This window comes from Ursus americanus, chromosome 12, assembly GCF_024610735.1.
Source record: "Ursus americanus isolate L20-20 chromosome 12, mUrsAme1.1.p, whole genome shotgun sequence".
Lineage (NCBI taxonomy): Eukaryota > Metazoa > Chordata > Mammalia > Carnivora > Ursidae > Ursus > Ursus americanus.
In genome coordinates, this window is record NC_142138.1 from 51,093,086 (window position 1) to 51,111,542 (window position 18,457).

At 34.9% G+C, this 18,457-nt stretch overlaps 1 protein-coding gene across 1 annotated transcript in view; it reads left to right on the forward strand.

Annotated features, from left to right (window-relative positions):
* SLC30A7 (solute carrier family 30 member 7) overlaps positions 1-18,457 on the forward strand; it is an 84,814-nt gene that overhangs the window by 13,226 nt on the left and 53,131 nt on the right. The window contains exons 3-6 of the mRNA XM_087866134.1: positions 1,107-1,220; positions 5,519-5,606; positions 6,264-6,390; positions 14,575-14,718. Of these exons, the coding sequence (XP_087722260.1) occupies positions 1,107-1,220; positions 5,519-5,606; positions 6,264-6,390; positions 14,575-14,718 (473 nt within the window). The remainder of the gene's footprint in view (positions 1-1,106; positions 1,221-5,518; positions 5,607-6,263; positions 6,391-14,574; positions 14,719-18,457) is intronic.

Here is an 18,457-nt window from a genome sequence, read left to right on the forward strand (position 1 = left end):
ATGTATATTTGTGAAAGATTAGTTTATTTCATTTCTTGTGATGTCTTTGGTCTCATTTTGGTATAAGGGTAATACTGTTCTTATACAGTGAATTGGGAAGCATTTCTTCATCTGTTTTTTGGAAGAGTTTTTAAGGGATTGATATTTATTGTTCTTTAAATGTTTGGTAGACTTTATGTTTAAAAAAAATAGTAGGGACCAAGGTTAATAGTAGTGATACCCAGAAATGTGCACACCTGTTATTTTGTCAGGCCATTAGTGTGGGTTTTTGAGTCTGTGATCAATAGTCGACTAGCTGGGTTTTGTCTTTTATTCTTGCTAGTTAATTTCAATAAGCCACTGACTTGAAATTTTTTTAGTGGCTTTTACCACCTTGTGTTTAGTGTAGGGTTTGGGGCCCTGGAGGGTTTTTTTAGTGTTCTTGCTCCACTCTCAGCTTTCAGCAAGCCCTGCACACCTTGGGAGTCTCTGTGCTCTTGCTCAGCTCTCAGAGATAGATTGCTGTTGTTTTGTACTCTAGTCAAGGCTTTGGTTGCAGGGAAGAGAGAATTTGGTTCTCCTTCTGAAGCCTTCTTTTTAAGCAGTCCCTTCTTACCTGAGAGCCAGAGTGGGTATTATTAATGTTCCTGCCCCTTCTCCCACCTCTCCCCACAGCCTTTTATCAAGAGAAGGAATGATTGTCTTACTCCTCTTCCAACAGCAGCAGACCTTTGCTTTGTATCAGTGTAAGAGCTTGGGCCCAACCTGGCTTCAGACTTGCCCCCAGTGGTGGATGGCTGGTTTTTTCCTCTCTCTCTTTCAGTGGCAGCTGACCTTTGCCAATGACCAGAGGGTGGGCAGATTCCTGCCCGTCATCCAGTAGCAGCTGGCTTTGTTTCTACCCCTCTTTCAGTAGAAGCTGGGTTTTTTCTTGGGCAAGGGATGTTAGGGTTTCCTTCTTAGGTATTTAAAACTTATCCTTAATATTTTTCTATATATCATATTTCAAGGTTGTCTTTTTAGAAGATTTAGTTCCTGATAAGCAGAAGGACATTGAGAGAATTTAGAGAAGGATGCTTACTATTTGATTACTATTATAATATGCCAATATGTTTGTTCTTTTACAGCTTAGGCTTGATTTCCGACTCTTTTCACATGTTTTTCGATAGCACTGCCATTTTGGCTGGATTGGCAGCATCTGTTATTTCAAAATGGAGAGATAATGATGCTTTCTCTTATGGGTAAGACTTTTTAAAAACCTTTTTATTAAAGTATAAGAAATACAGAAAATATATAAATCTTAAGCACATGAATTTTCACAAATTGAACACATTTATGGAACTTGAACCCGTAACCCCCCCCCCCCCCCGCCTATGCCTCCTTCCTTCCTATGTAGCACCCCGGGGTAATAACCACCTCCCTAACTTGGTGGATTAATTTTACCTGTTTTTGAACAGTATTTAATCGGAATCTACAATGTGTATTTTTTTTTTAAGTGAAGCTTTTTGCTAGATAGGGGACTTTCTTAGAAACTCTTAACCCTTTTTTTTTTTTTTTTGGAAGAAAAAGAAAGTTTCAGTATATGCAAATGGTCATGTTTCTTTTTTAGAGGGATATTTTGCTATTAATTTATTTAAAATCATTATTTCCTAATATGATTTTCTATTACCCTCTTCAAGTTCTGCTTTCATGAAAAATGCTTCTTTTCATACTTTTGCTCAATTTAGATAATTAATCAAATATTGGAGAGTGTTTTTATGCTGGAGAGACTATATTGGAACATCTGGTTTCACTTCTGAGCCCGGTACTATTTAGAGGCAGAGTTTGCCTTTTGCCATGTCTGATTGGGAGAAGCAGTGCAGTGTCCAGTGTTTGACTGACTCTGCCTGAGTGTTTTCTTTTTTGAGTTCATAGAGTATTTTGCAGTGTAATTGTATTTATGTGTAAGCAGCATTCAGGGGTAATATCCTCCTCCTCTGTCTCTCCACCTTCATTCTCTTTCCTGTTCCCCTCTCTCGCCTTGTACTTGTTGACTCCTTCCCATCTGTCCCCGTCTCTTGTGAGTGCTTTCTCACATTCTCTCCTTTCTTCACTCCTATGTGTTTTCTCTGTCTTCCACTCTCATCTCCAGCCTCATCCTCTCTGCCATCTCTCCTGAACTCCCTTCTTCCTTCTCTTGTTCTTTCTTTCCAGTTCCTTGTGCCAGTGCTCATGGTCTCTCCCTATTCCTCAGCCTTCCACTCTCCCCTTCCTCTCTTTCTCTCTCTGGTACATCTTTTTCTTTTCTCCTGCTCTCTCTCTCTACCTTCAACTGCTGTATCTCTCAGGCTCCATCTTATTCCCCTTCCCTCTCTCTGAACCTCTTATCCCTAGTTCTTTCTTCTTTCCTTTTTCCAGTCTCTTTCCTTCTCTCACCGATACTCCTGCCAGAAGGCTCCCTTTCCTTTATAGTATCTCTCATTCTGTCCTGCCTGCTCACATCCACTGTCTTATGCACACTGCCTCCTGTTCTCTCTTTTACTCTTGTTCCCTCCCCACTTCCTCTCTCTCCACCTTCCTTTTGTTCTCGAGCTAGCACACATGCACTTTGTCTTGTATGCACTCTTGTTCTCTTCAGATATTTATCGAGGGCCCACTATGAGTCTAATCCTTTGATACTTATAAAGATGAATAAGATATAGTTTCTGTCTTGGAGGAACTTGTGTTCTGATGAGGAAGCACTACTGTAAAAATGCAATAAAATCCGTACAGTGTGACAAGTGGCAAAAGAAAGATATACGAAGTTCTGTGACAGAACTCGCTGATTTGGGGTATAATCAAAGTGATGTAGTTATTTGTAAGATTATAAAAAGTGAGACAAAAAGCACTAATTATACTGTTTTTATTGACTACAGCGAGGGATCTCTATAAATCGAAACAGCTCAGAAGAGAACATTTTCCATGGCATTATGCAATCAAAAGATTCTTAAGTGTATTTTGAATCATTAAAGAAAGATTGCATGTAAAGTTCTAATCTTGTGTTGGAAAATTAGTAATTCATATATACTGTATATTAAAAATCTGATTAGAATATCTTAACATTATTTTTCAGAAAAAAATTTAAAAAACACAATTTTTCAGGATAAATATTAGGTGACTATAAAAATTCTCAGTTCCTTAAATCTCAGGCTATCTATTGTTTTCTATTGAGAATGCACAGTCTTCCATTATAAGATGGTTTTTAGGAACAGCTTTGAATACCACAGTACTATAGCAGGTTTTAACTATTCAGCTTTAACTAGTTTCTATAAGGGAGTAATATTCTTGCCGCCTTTTTTTGCTTCTTGTTTTGTCTTCTCCCTGTTTGCTTTTTTCTTTTGAGAAGGGAAAAATTAGGAGTAAAATCTGACGCAACATTTGAAACTATTGATAGTTGCTATAGTAGTAAGAAGCAGCAGTAGTGAAATGTAGGTGCCAGGACATCAAAATGACACTGAATAGGCTAAGCCTGGGGATGGATCCCCAAGCCCCCAGTTCAGTATGATCACAGCAGCAGACTGACTGCAACAGAAAAATAATAGGAGGAATCTGAGAAGCAGAAGACTTTCCAGTATTTCTTTATAGAAAAGTCATCTTTGTGTCTGGTCACACTCCTGTATCTGAAATAGCAATGCCAGCATAAAAGTAATATATGTCTGATAGGTAGATACATGCATATGTACATGCCTTTATATGTACGTGCATATGCTTGTATCTTTTTTTACCTTGGCTAAAGAATTCAGACACCATCATACTTAATTAGGCAGTAGCACATTCATGAAGGTACTGTGTTTTAATTCCAAGACTCACTGTGTTCAAGTAAACGTAGTCATTTGTAAAGGCAAGTTTGTCTAGTTTTCACAGGTTTTTCACTTGAATCCTGCAACCAAGTTTAACAAATATATTAAGCCTAATTAAGTCACTTTAGTCCAACAGTTGATCAGAATTTATGGAGCACCTACTAAGCTAGGCATTAGAGACAAAAAGATGCCTGAAAAACATTCCTACCTTTGATCTTGACATCTAATGGAACTCAGGGACAAAAGGCTTTCAATCAGGCGTTAGCTATGGGAGTAGAAGTGTGGGCTAAAAAAAAGTGCTTTTTATTTTGAGGTTAGTAACCCTGCTGATGTATTAGATACATTCCTAAGTGTTTACTATGGAAAGCCAGCTGAATTTAATGAACGTTCTCTCCTGAAAAATAAAAAGGCATACGCTTTGACACATATTATTTAAATTTAATTCATTTGTATGTGTTAGAAGGTAGAAGTATGCATTATTTCTGAGTGTAGAAATATGTGCTATGTTGGAATGTACTGACAGAGCAAACTCCAACATGACTGAATAGAGTCCATTTTAAAGAGTTTGTTCTCTTTACTTTAAGCATAGTTCTTATAGTAAAAATTGTATTATCTAGAAGTTGACATAGAAAGCTAGAAAAAGCAGTGTTTTGATACTCCTATTATATTGTTTAAGGACCAGAGTGACTAACTGCTGTGAGCACTCTTTGAATAACGTTAGAACATGTAAAACTGCCAAGTTAAAGTTGTTTCTAATGACTTTAACTAAGCCAAATAGTACCTTATGGAAAAAATAAAATCTTTCCCCGATGCTTCATGCAAGTAGGAAACAGAAAGCTTCAGAAGTCCATGGAGAGGGGCGCCTGGGTGGCTCAGTCGTTGAGTGTCTGCCTTCGGCTCAGGGCATGGTCCTGGAGTCCTGGGATTGAGCCCCACATCAGGCTCCTCTGCTGGGAGCCTGCTTCTTCCACTCCCATTCCCCCTGCTGTGTTCCCTCTCTCACTGGCTGTCTCTCTCTCTGTCAAATAAATGAATAAAATCTTTAAAAAAAAAAAAAGTCCATGGAGAAAAAGACAGGTATTTTAAAAATAGTTTAATTAGTATTATGTGAAGCTAGAATTGATTCTAAAAATAGGTAATTGAAAAGTTTTTATTAAATTTATTAATCTTAGAAAAGAGTGGTAGAAATATAAATCTCAAGTTGTCTTGGGTAATTCAGAAATAATTTATTTTCCCTCAGATCAAAGCTCCATTTTCCAAATAATTGAGAAACAAAAAATTTAAGGAATTCTTAGAAAAGAAGCAATTAATATAAAGTTAGAAAAAACCCCTTTCTCAAGTCCTTTTCTTCTACTTTTTATCTTTAGATCTTTCCTTCTTTGCCTGCTTGTCTAGTCCAGTCTTTCCTTCTCCAGGGGCAATTTGAGATTTACATTTCTGTGAAAGGTCTTTCTAAATCTACTTACTCTAAGAAGGTCTTTATTGGCTTGTAGAAATGAATGTATTTTGCAGTATTGTGCTATTACATATAATTCATTATAATTAACTTCATTTCCTCATTTCTGCAATATATATAGAATAAAACACATTATACTATAAACACTAGGACTTTGCTGGCTGCTTATACCATATAATATGGTTTAGAGTCTCTGAATGTGTATAAATTTATGATATGATTTTTAAGGAATAATAATTCAGTTGTTTACTTTGCTCTTCTTTAGGTATGTTAGAGCGGAAGTTCTGGCTGGCTTTGTCAATGGCCTGTTTTTGATCTTCACTGCCTTTTTTATTTTCTCAGAAGGAGTTGAGGTATTGTAAATAATGATTAGACTCAGTAAATTACATTTCTCTAATGAAAATGTTTATGAACTAAAGATACATGTATAGAGCTGCTTTTACACTATTAAGTATCAAGGACAGTGTTGGGTTAGATAAAATATTATGTAAGAGGAGCTTCCAAAATAGTTGAAAAAATTAAATATACGTGAAAATACTTGAAATTGGAAACAACTAAATGATAGTGCTTTATAGGCTATGAATGAAGTGTTGACTCTGTGAAAAGTAAAAGCACAAGTTGGGAAGTGTTCTTAAAATAGAACCTGAGAGTTTTGCCAGTGAATCTTTAATATTTGGTATATTAAAAAAAATAAAGAGAAAATTGAAAGATCAATGAACTTAAAATGAATGGCAATATTATTTAAGATACCAAAGAGGGATAGGTTTTAGACCAAATAGTCACGCTTTTAAATATTTGTATTTATTAAAAAATAGTAATTATTACCTTGTCTGCAATAAGTGAGCACTGCTGTGGTTTTTTTTTTTTCCTATAAACTGTTTGGCATATATTTTTAGAATGCTTTTAATTTTGAAAATAACTGAAAATTCTTAAAGATTGCTTTTTGTTTTTACCAGCTGATATATCAGAAATTATATCAATGCTCTTTGTTTGTATTATGTGTTTTCTAGAGAGCATTAGCCCCTCCCGATGTACACCATGAGAGACTGCTTCTTGTTTCAATTCTTGGGTTTGTGGTAAACCTAGTAGGAATATTTGTTTTCAAGCATGGAGGTCATGGACATTCTCATGGCTCTGGTATGATGGTTAGAACCCTTTGTTTCTTCATTTTTCTCTTTTCCATCATAATTTTCCCTTTTGAAAATTAACAAATTTTAAAGTTAAAGCCTATGTTGATTTTTAATAACAGAAATAAGATGGTAATAGATTCTTATGAATGTCTTCCTGAACCATCATTCCCCCTTCTCCATGTTTCTCCATCCGAGTGCCATCTCAAGATTACACATGTTCTCAGTTTGGTGTGGATCCTTCCAGACCTCTATAGCTCATCTGTTTAGTATGACACCATTTATGTAAAACCAACAAATGAACATTAAAAACCACAAAACAAATGTAGTTACTAAAAATTAGAGTGTATAGGGTATGAAATTTATTATACCATCTGTCTTTGAAATCCTTCTATTTGGTATACATCAGTCCGCCTTCTCTTGTTAACATAAAACTCCACGGTGTGGGATACCATGGCTTATTTAAACTGGTCTTCTCTATATAGACTTTAAGTCCTTTCTGCATGAAGCATATCCTTGTGAATATATGCAAGTGTTTTACCAAAGCTGTGCTGACCCATTTGGTAGCCATGTGGCTATTTAAATTTAAATTATGGTTAATTAAATTTCATAAAATTAAAAATTCACTTCTTCAGTTACACTAGTGATGTTTCAAGTGCTTTGTAGCCACATAGGGCTGTCATATTGGACAGCAGATGTAGAACATGTCCATCATCACAGAAAGTTCTTTGAATTGCACTGTGTTAGAATATACATAGAGTTGCTGGAACACAGGAAATATAGTTTTTAGTGTCAGTAGACAATGGCAAATTGCCTTCCAAAATGACTCATCCTCATTTATCCCAGCAATGAATGCCAGGACTAATTTCATCCCATTCACATCAAAAATTATTATTATAGGTTTAGAACTGTTTTGCTAATACTTTGATAAAAATGTTATCTCATTTTATTTACTATTTCTCTGATTAGCAGTGAGGTTGAAAATCTTTCTGTATGTTTTTAGGCCACTCAAGTTTTTCCTCTCCTAGAATTGTCTATTTATTTTTGCTTGTTTTTCTATGGTCTTCCTGTTAATCCATTTACAATAATTTTATATATTTTGTTTGTTTTATGTGTTGCAGGCACCTTTTCCCAATCTATGACTTATCTTAAACTTTTATATAGAGGTTTTTAATTTGAATATAGTCTTAGTGTTTCTGTCTTACATTTTTTCTGGTATGTTTTCTACTTTGAGAAGTTTCCTGTTCCTGAGTCATAAACATATACTCTTATATTTTAGTACTGTTAAAATGTCAGGGTTTTGTCCCTTATCCATTTTTTTTCCTTCATCTATATGTAATTTGTTTTTGTAATGGGGTGAGTTACGACTTAACTTTTTTTTTTTTCAGTGTGAATAAGCAGTTTTTCAAGCACCAATTATTAACCTGCCTTTTACCCCATTGAGGTAAAAGAACACTTTTAGCCTATATTAAATTGCCTTTCAAAGTTGTTTGGGCCTGTGTTGCTCAGTTGGTTTTTTCATCAGCTTGTCAAGTATGAAAAATCTTTTTGGGATTTTGACTGGGAATGCATAAAAGAATTTTTATGTCTTTTACTAAATTGTCTTAGCTATTTCGATAAAGATCTTTGTATTTTTCGGTCAGTTCATTTTTAGGTAGTTGGCTGTTTTTATTACTATCAAGAATAAAAACTATTATTCCTGCTTGTCTTATTGCATAACCAGGAACTCTAGACAGTGGTAATTAGAAATACTTAGTTCGTATCCTTGTGTCAACCTGGGTGATCACCTGAGTAACTTAAAAAAAACCTGATGCCCAGGTTTATCCGAAGAGATTTTTATCAGAATCTCTGGAGGAAGCCCCAAACATCAGCATATTTTAAAGCTCTCCAGGTGACTTTGATGTGCATTCTTCATTAAGTCAATGAAGAATGCTACTAAAGTTTTACCATTTGGTCTGATGTTTATGGTCTGTTTTTGATGAAACTATTTTATCAAGTTAAGGATATTACTTTTTCTTCCTGTATCTATTGAAGTAATCATTTTTTTCCTCCTTAGTTAATTTAAAATTTGTAATTACATTGATAGATTTCTTGTAAGGAACGATCCTTAAATTTTATGGTTAAAATGTATCCATTTAGGTCTTCATTTAGGTGTGTGATCCATTTTCAGTCAATTTTTGTATATGGTGTGAGGTATAGGCCCAGTATCATTTTCTTGTATATATATTTCTGGTCGTCTCAGCACCGTTTGTTAAAAAGATTATTTTCCCCCCACTGAATTGTCTTGGCACTCTTGTCAACAATCAGTTGACCGTAATGTGAGAATTTATTCTGGACTCTCAACTCTATTTCATTAGTCTATGTGTCTATCCTTATGCTAGTACCCTACTGTCTTGTTTAATGTACCTTTGAGGTAGGTTTCAAATTGGAACATGTGAGTTATCCAACTTTCTTCTTCTTTTTTAAGATTATTTTTACCTATTACTTACTAATTTAAGATTATTTTACTTATTTATATTTCCATATAGGGGCTCCTGAGTGGTAGATCTAACTAAGCATCTGACTCTTGGTTTAGGCTCAGGTCATGACCTCGGGGTCATGAGATTGAGCCCTGCACTCTACTCAGTGCAGAGTCTGCTTAAGTTTCTCTCTCCTTCTCCCTTTGCTCCTCCCCCTGCTCATTCCCATGTGTGCATGTGTTCTTTCTCTCTAAAATAAATCTTCAAAAAAAATTTTTAAGATCATCTTGTCAATTTCTGCAAAAGCAGTTGGGATTTTGATAGAAATTGTATTGAATCTGTAGATCAGTTTGGGAAATATTGTCATGTTAACAATGTTAAGTCTTCTGATCCATGAACATGGGATGCCTACCCATTTATTTATAGCTTTAATTTCTTTCAACATGTTTTATAGTTATTAGGTTACATGTTTCACACTTCTTAACTTAACAATTAGGCTTTTTTTGTTGTTGCTATTGTAAATGTGGTTGTTTTCTTAATTTCGTTTTTTGATTGTTCTTTACTAATGTATAGGGATACAGTTCATTTTTGGATACTGATCTTGTGTCTTGCCACACTGCTGAGGTTGTTCAGTATTCTAATAGATCTTTAGTGGATTCTGTAGAATTTTTAGTATCATGTCATCTGCAAATAAAGATAATTTTACTTCTTCCTTTCCCATCCGAATGCCTTTTTTTTCTTGCTTAATTGTCCTGATCAGATGCTTCAGTACAATATTAAAGATTTATTTGAGAAAGAGCACATACACACGAGTGGGGGGAGGGGTAGAGGGAGAGGGAGAAAGAGAATCTCCAGCAGATTCCCCGCTGAGTGTGGAGCCCAAGGCAGGGCTTGATCCCACCACCCTGAGATTATGACCTGAGCCGAAATCAAGAGTCCTACACTTAACCAACTAAGCCACCCAGGCACCTTGCTTCAGTACAGTATTAAATAGAAGGGGTGAGAGAGGACATCCTTATTTTCTTCCTGATTTTAGGATGAAAGCAGTCAGTCTTTCTTCATTAAATATGATGTTAGCTGTGTTAGCCATGTGTTTTTCAGAAATGCCCTTTATCAGATTGAGGGAGTTCATTTCTCTTCCTAGTTTACAAGGTGTTTTTATCATGAAAGGGTATTGGGTTTTGTCGCAACTTTCTCCTTCATTTTTTGAAATGATCAGTTGGTTTTTATCCTTTATTCTATTAATGTGATGTGTTACATTGCTTGATTTTTGGATATTAAACCACCCTTTCATCCTTAGGATAAATCCCATTTGGCCATGGTTTATCTTTTTTATATATTGCTTCATTTGGTTTGCTAGTATTTTGTTGAAAACTTCTGTATCTATATTCTTAAGGAATTTTGACCTGTAGTTTTCTTTTGATGTCTTTGGTTGGTATTAGTATCAGGATAATACTGGCCTTATGTAATGAGTTGGGAAGTGTTCTCTTTTATTCTATTCATTTTTTTAAGGGGGTGGGTGGAGAGGAGTGTGAAGTATTGTTATTTTTGAAATGTTTAGCAGAGTTCAGTATGAAGTCATCTGGGCCTGGGCTTTTCTTTTTTGGAAGTTTTTACATTATTCTTTTTTTTCTTGTTATAAGTCTATTCAGATTTCTGTTTACTCTTGAGTCAGTTTCAGCAGTTTGTGTGTTTCTAGGAATGTTTGTTTGTCCATTTGTCCACTCCATCTAAATTATCTTATTGTTGTTCATAGTATGTCTTTTTAAAAATTTATTTTATTTCCATAATATCAGTAGTGAAGACTTCTCTTTTCCCAGTTTTAGTATTTTGTGCCTTCTGTTGTTTTTTTTCTTGGTTAATTTAGTTAAAGTTTTATCAATTTTGTTAATTTTTTTTTAAAGAATGCCCTTTGGTTTTATTGATTTTTTTCCCAGTGTTTTTCTCTTCTCTCTTTTATTTTATTTCTGCTTTAATATTTTTTATGTCCTTTCTTCTTGCTTTGCCTTTAGTTTACTCTTCTTTTTTTAGTTTCTTAAGGTGGAAAATTAGATTATTGATTTGAGATTTTTTTTTCTTCTTACCGTAGGGAAATATTTTTCTAAGCACGCAGAAATATAATTTGTAAGTTTGGTATGTCGTTTTTTCATTTCATTTTTGTTCATCTCAAAGTATTTTTCAATTTCCCTTGTGATTTCTTCTTGGAACCATTAGTTATTTAAGAGTGTGTCTTTCAGGGGCGCCTGGGTGGCACAGCGGTTAAGCACCTGCCTTCGGCTCAGGGCATGATCCCGGCGTTATGGGATTGAGCCCCACATCAGGCTCCTCCACTATGAGCCTGCTTCTTCCTCTCCCACTCCCCCTGCTTATGTTCCCTCTCTCGCTGGCTGTCTCTGTTAAATAAATAAATAAAATCTTTAAAAAAAAAAAAAGTGTGTCTTTCATTTTTCTTCTGTTGTTGATATCTAATCTAATTCCATTGTGATTAGATGACGCACTTTTTAGGACTTCAGGTTCTTTTCGATTTATTGAGTCTTATTTTATGACCTACCATTTGGTCTGTATGGACAAATGCACACTTGAGAAGAATATGTATTCTGCTGTGTTCTATAGATGTGTTAGGTCTAATTTATTAATAGTTGTTCAATCTTCTAGTTTTTTGTTGATCTTCTGCCTAGTTATCTATTATTGAAAGTAGGTATTGAAGTCTCCAACTGTTGTTGAATTGTGTATTTTTTCGGTCAATTATTTTAGGTTTTGCTTCATATATTTTGGAGTTGTGTTGTTCACTGCAATATGTTTGTTTATAATCATCATATCTTCCAGATAGATTGAACATGTTATTATATGATGTTCTTTTTTTCTTACAGTAATTTTTGGCTTACAGTTTATTTTGTCTGATATTATGATAACCATTCCACCTCTTTTTTTTTTTTTTAACTACTTGCATGGTGTGTTTTTCTTTCTGTCTTTTTACTTTCAACCTGTTTGTGTCTTTGACTCTAAAGTGTGGCTCTTATAGACAGAATATAACTGGATCATATTTTTTTTTTATCTATTCTGACAATCTCTGTTTTTTGATTGGGATATTTAAACATTTACATCTCATGTAATTACTACTAAGGTAGGATTTACATTTGCCTTTATAATATTTGTCTTCTATATCTTCCGTCCTTTTTGTTACTCTATTCCCTCATTCCTGTTTTTTAAATAGATACTTTCTAGTGTACCTTTTAATTCTCTTTTCTTTTACTATGTATTTTTTAGTATTTTCGTAATTGTTGTCCTGGGGATTACAAGTAGCATCTTAACTTCAAACAATTTAGTTCAGACTAACAGTAATTTAGTAATACGCAAAAATTTTGCTCCAGTATACCTCCCTGTTCACCTTGCTTCTTCATACTATTATTGTCATACAAATTGCATGTTTTTATGATGTCCATCAATACAGTTTTATAATTACTACTTAATGCAATTGTCTCTTAAAACATACAGGAGAAGAAACAAGTCACAAATTTAAAAATACATTTATCCTCTCTCATAATCGCCTTTACCAGTGCTCTTTATTTCTCTGTGTGGATTTTAGTTACTGTTCAGTGTTCTTTCATTTCATTTGCAGGTAGTGTTTTTGTTTATCTGGTAATGTCTTATTTCTCCTTTATTTTTAAGACAGAGAGTTGAATTTTGAATTCTTAGTTGAGTCTTTTTCCAACGTTTAATTTTGTCATCCTACTGGCTTTTGACCTCCATGGTTTTTGTGGAGAAGTCTCCAGTTAGTCTTACTCAAGTTCTGTAATACATGGTAAGTTATTTTTGATCTTGGTATACAACTTTCAGTGTCTCTTTGACATCCATCAGTTTGACTATGATGTTTCTAGATATGGCTTTGTTTGAGTTTATTCTTCTTGGATTTTCCTAAGTTTCTTGAATGTGTAGATTAATATTTTTCATCAAAGTTGGGAGTTGCTAGCCATTATTTCTTAAAAAATTTTTACTGTCTCTTCCTTTTCTTTTTTGGGGATTCCTTAATGCTTAATTTGGTACACTTGTTATTTCCACAGCTCTCTAAAGCTATGTTTATTTTTCTTAATTTTCTTCTTTTCCGCTCCTCAGAGTAGACAGTTTCTATTGGGCCATCTTCAAGTTTGCGTTATTGTAGCTCAGGTCTGTTGTTGAGCACTTCTAGTATATATTTTATTTCAATTTATTATATTTCTTTAACTCTGGAATTTTTTATTTGGTTCTTTTTTATAATTTCTTTTTATTGATATTCTCTATTTGGTGAGTTGTTGTTATACTTACATTCTTTAGACATGGATTTCTTTATTTCTTTGAACATATTTATAATGGCTGATTTAAATAAAGTCTTTGTCCAAAATCAGGGTCTCCTTCATGAACATTTTCTGTTGGTTGCCTTTTTTCTGTGTATGTGTCATACTTTCATCTTTCTTTGCATGTCTTAAAATTTTTGTTGTTGAAACTGGACATTTTATATTATATTGACTCTGGTATCATTACTTTGCCCTCTCCCTTCAAAGTTTGTTGTTGCTGATACTGCTGTTTTTCTTGTTGTATGACTGTCTTGGACTAATTGTTTTCCTCCAGTGTATGGCCACTGAATTGTTAGAACTGACTCTAATAGTCACCACATTGAGAATAGAGATTTTTCTAGGGAACTGCCAGTTTGAACAAAACACTTAACTGTGCTCTTGAGATGCTGCTTTTAACGGAACTTCCAAAGAAGTCAGATCTCTCCATTGTCTGCAGTGCTGCTGGCTTTTAGCTACTTTCAGCTGAGCTGGGGCAGGAGGTGAAACGGGAATAGCCCCAAGTAAAAACAGCAGAAACCCTCTAGTCTTATGCAAGTTTGATAGTTTCTTCTTGGATGGGTGCTTTTTAGTTTGTTTTCTGGTTTTGGTTAATTACCAGAGTTCTGAACCGGTAATTTTTAGATTTGTCCCTTATATTTGTGTTGTTTTAGAGAGAGAGCTGATTTGCCAATATCGTCTCTCTACCCTTTCTTCATGATTTTTCATATAATGCAATGCTGGATTTGATTTACTGGTATTTAGGATTTTTGTGAATATTGGTGATGTTTTTGAATTGGGTAATATCTGGTCTTTTTCTGTGCTTTGGAATAGCTTATATAAGATATTTCTTTGATGGTTTAGTAGTTTTTAGGTCTGCTAAGGACAGAGGATTCTGCATTATTTTGTTTTTGTTTTTTTAAGGATTCTACCTGCTATAATGTAATTCTACTGATCTTTTATCAAATGCAGTGACTTCCCTGCCTCTGCCTCAAAGTGACCATATGCATACATTTTGTTTTATCTTTGATAGTATATGTAATAGTACTTCGTAAAGTTTTAGCTAAGATTTTTGTCTGTGGTTTTTACTGCTTTATCCCCAGTGCCTAGAACGGTGTCTATAATATAGTGTGTTCCAAATAAGTATTTCCTGAAAGAATGAATAGCATTATCTAGTCTCTAAATATTTCTGTTTACGTCTCACTTATTTCCATCTCCAGTAAAGTCTACCAATTCCCTCCATATTTCATTTCCTTCCCACACTCCACGGTAAAAAGTCAGTTTTAATGAATTTATAACACTTTTTACGAGTAGATTTTTACTTAATTGAATCTCTTTTTAGAGCTAATTCTTTTTACTACTATCAGTATTATTGTAACCATTTATGTAATATGTTTTTACATACTTTTTGTTCTAACTACTTTTTAGGCCATGGACACAGTCATTCCCTTTTTAATGGTGTTCTGGATCAGGCACATGGCCATGGAGATCATTGCCATAGTCATGAATTGAAACATGGTGCTGCACATAGTCATGACCATGCTCATGGACATGGACACTTTCATTCTCATGGTGAGTACAGCCAAAATCCTTTCAAATGGACAGCCTTACATGAATTGAAACATGGTGCTGCACATAGTCATGACCATGCTCATGGACATGGACACTTTCATTCTCATGGTGAGTACAGCCAAAATCCTTTCAAATGGACAGCCTTACAAATACACAGAAATTTTATATAGATTACTCTTTTAGTTGAAATAGTCTCTTGAAAATGTTTTGTAATCAACTTCCTTTCTAATGAATCAGACTAAATGGTTCCCAGGGCTTGTTCATTTTTAGTATATAACGAAATTAACTCAGTATAATGCCATAGATATAGCTTTTTTCAGTGAGTATATTATACTATGTGCCACTATTTTAAATGAGTTTCAGTGAGTGAGAAACAATTGCATTTTATTGAATGAAAGTTATAATTTTTTTTTTTAAAGATTTTATTTATTTATTCGACAGAAATAGAGACAGCCAGCGAGAGAGGGAACACAAGCAGGGGGAGTGGGAAAGGAAGAAGCAGGCTCACAGCGGAGGAGCCTGATGTGGGGCTCGATCCCATAACGCCGGGATCACGCCCTGAGCCAAAGGCAGACGCTCAACCGCTGTGCCACCCAGGCGCCCCGAAAGTTATAATTTTTTAAGTACAATAAGGCCTTTTGTCCTACATATGGGCTTATAAAAATACAATAGGGATTTTCAGTTTTGCGCAATTTCAGTGTAATTTTTGATAAATATCAACTGATACTTCCCTGTTCCCTTAGAAATCTTTGTATGCTGGAGCACGTGGGTGGCTCAATTGGTTAAGCTTCTGCTGTCGGCTCATGTCATGATCTCAGGGTTCTGGGATTGAGCCCCTCCTCAGCAGGGAATCTCCTTCTCCCTCTTTTTCTGCCCCTCCCTGCCTCTCAGAGTATAGATTAATAGAAATTGCTTAAATACCACAGTCTGATTATCTTTAAATAAATTATATTCTTAAGGATTATCTGTACCTGCTGGATAGAATCCTCACACTTTTGATTTGAAAATTGAAAGGGGTCTTGGGAATTGAATATTAAGTCCCTAATTTATCAGTCTCTAAAATTTGCTATATTTTTGTAATTATTATAATGGTATGTTTTATTTATTTATTACTTTCATTTATTTTTATTTTAATTCCAGTATACTTAACATCAATATTACATTAGTTTCATAGTGATTCAACAATTGTATACATTACTTAGTGCTCATTAAGATAAGTGGACTCTTTATCCTCTTTACCTGTTTCACTCGTCCTCCCACCTACCTCCCCTCTGGTAACCATCAGTTTGTTCTCTAGTTAAGAGTGTTTTTTGGTTTGTCTCCTTTTTTCTCCCTTTGTTCATTTGTTTTGTTTTGAGAGAGAGAGAGAGAGAGAGAGAGCGAGCGCATGGGCAAGTGGGGGGGGGAGGAGCAGAGAGAGAGAGAGAGAATCATAAGCAGGCTCCATGCCCAGCGCATGGAACCTGATTCGGGGCTCAGCCTCATGACCCTGAGATCATGACCTGAGCTGAAATCAAGAGTTGGATGTTTAACCATCTGAGCCACCCAGGTGCCCCCATTTATTTTGTTTCTTAAATTCCATGTATGAGTGAAATCATACGGTGTTTGTCTTTCTCTGACTTATTTCACTTAGCATTATACTCTCTAGATCCGTTCATGTTTTTGCAAATGGCAAGATATTATTCTTTTTATGGTCGAATAATATTTCTGTGTGTGTGTGTGTGTGTACACACGACATCTTCTTTATCCATCTATCGATGGACACTTGGGCTGTTTCCATAATTTGGCTGTTGTAAATAATGCTGCAATAAATAGTGGTGCATATATGCTTTCAAATTAGTGTTTTTTTTTTTTCTTTTTTGAGTAAATACCCAGTAGTGTGACTACTGAATTATATGGTAGTTCATTTTTAACTTTTTGAGGAACTGTAAAAAACATTCTGTAAAAAATCAAGAGTCCAATACTTAATCAACTGAGCCACCCAGGTGCCCCCAGAATGAAACTTCTGTATTACTCTGTAATATATTCAGTGGACTCCAAATAACGTAATGATTTGAGACCTACTCTCACCCATTCAAAATCTTGTAAATAGTTATAAATTTAACAACATCGTGTATCTCCTTGAATTTTTATTTTCATTCCAGAATTTTATAATAATGGATTATATTTGGGTTATTAATTGATCATGTGTTGTACTTCTTGGCAATAAAATATGTATATAAATTTAAATTTTTTATTTCCTAGAAACATAAGACTTAGCATTTAAACATTTCTTTTAGCTGGAGTTATTGTAGTTATTACTAAAAGTCAATCAAAGTAATCCTATTTTTAAAATGTTGATACATGTATAATCATAAAAGGCAACATTTTACTTAAAACACATATCTTAATAATTTGAGCTCTTTTTTCTCAATTAGTGTATGAATAAATGACACTTACCAGCATAAAAAAGGTTTTGGCAATAATTCTGTTCCTATTTTATAGCTTTACAAGTACTAAGAAACCTTAAATAGAAGAAATTTCTGTTTATAGCACTTTCAGTCAATTCTTTGAACATTGTCAGAATTACATTCCAAAAATTATATAGTGGTCTGTTACCAAAAATTATTTTTGGTGATCTATAAATTGGCAGTTTCATTAGCTAATCCTTGCATTGTGTTAAAAACAATTGGAAACTATGTTGCTTACAAAAGGATTTGCTCACTAGTCAATAGAGTCATTACTTCTGTAGCATTACCATCAATATTTGCAATTGACCCCTTGTTTGTTGCTCTAGAATTTTTTTTACACCTTGAGCAATGCACTGTAGTAAGATTCTAAATAGGTGAAAAGTAACTGGTTTTTTTGGCCAAGGGGAAGAAGGGTAAGTGGCAAAGAAGAATTTACATGACATCTGGGCACATGGAGATCATAGTAACTAGTAAAAGGAAATGCTAGGTTTCAAACACAAGGAAATCTGACTCCAGCGGTGCCTGGGTGGCTCATTCGGTTAAGCATCTGTGTCTTGGTTTTTTGTGTCAGTTGAGTGTCCCACTCTTGATCTGGGCTCCGGTCATGATCTCAGGGTCATGGGATTGAGCCCTGCATAGGGCTCCTTGCTCAGTGGGGAGTCTGCTGGAGATTCTCTCTTCTCCACTCTCTGCTCCTCCCCCCTGCACTCTCTCTAAAATAAATAAATCTTAAAAAAGAAAAAAAGGAAATTCGACTCCAAAATCTTCTCTTTACTATTATTTCTGCCTTTAGCATATATTAGCCTATCTGAAGATACAAAAGTAATAGGGCCATGATTCCATTTTGCCCTTCAGAGACATCAAATTCTCACTGGGAAATACTGTGAGTGTCATATTTATTGAAATGCTACACTGTCAGTAAAATTAGCTGGTTTTTTGTTTGCTTGGTTTAACTGCTCATGTCTCCGTGACTCAAGCAGTAAAAGTATTATGTATTGCTCTTGGGTTGATGGGGTAAAGGAGGGTAGGTGCTGTTTCTCATTCAGTTCAGGGATCTAGGTTCCTTTCCTCTCTAGGATTCTTTACCCTTGGAACCCTCCACTGGATTCCCTGCAGCTACCTGGAGATAGAGTACATAGAAGATCATGTGGGACATTTTTATGAGCCTAGAAGTGGTTTACCTGTCATATTTCTTTTTTTATTTTATTTTATTTGACAGAGAGCATAAGCAGGGGGAGCATCAGGGAGAGGAAGAGGGAGAAGCGGACCCCCATGGGGCTTGATCCCAG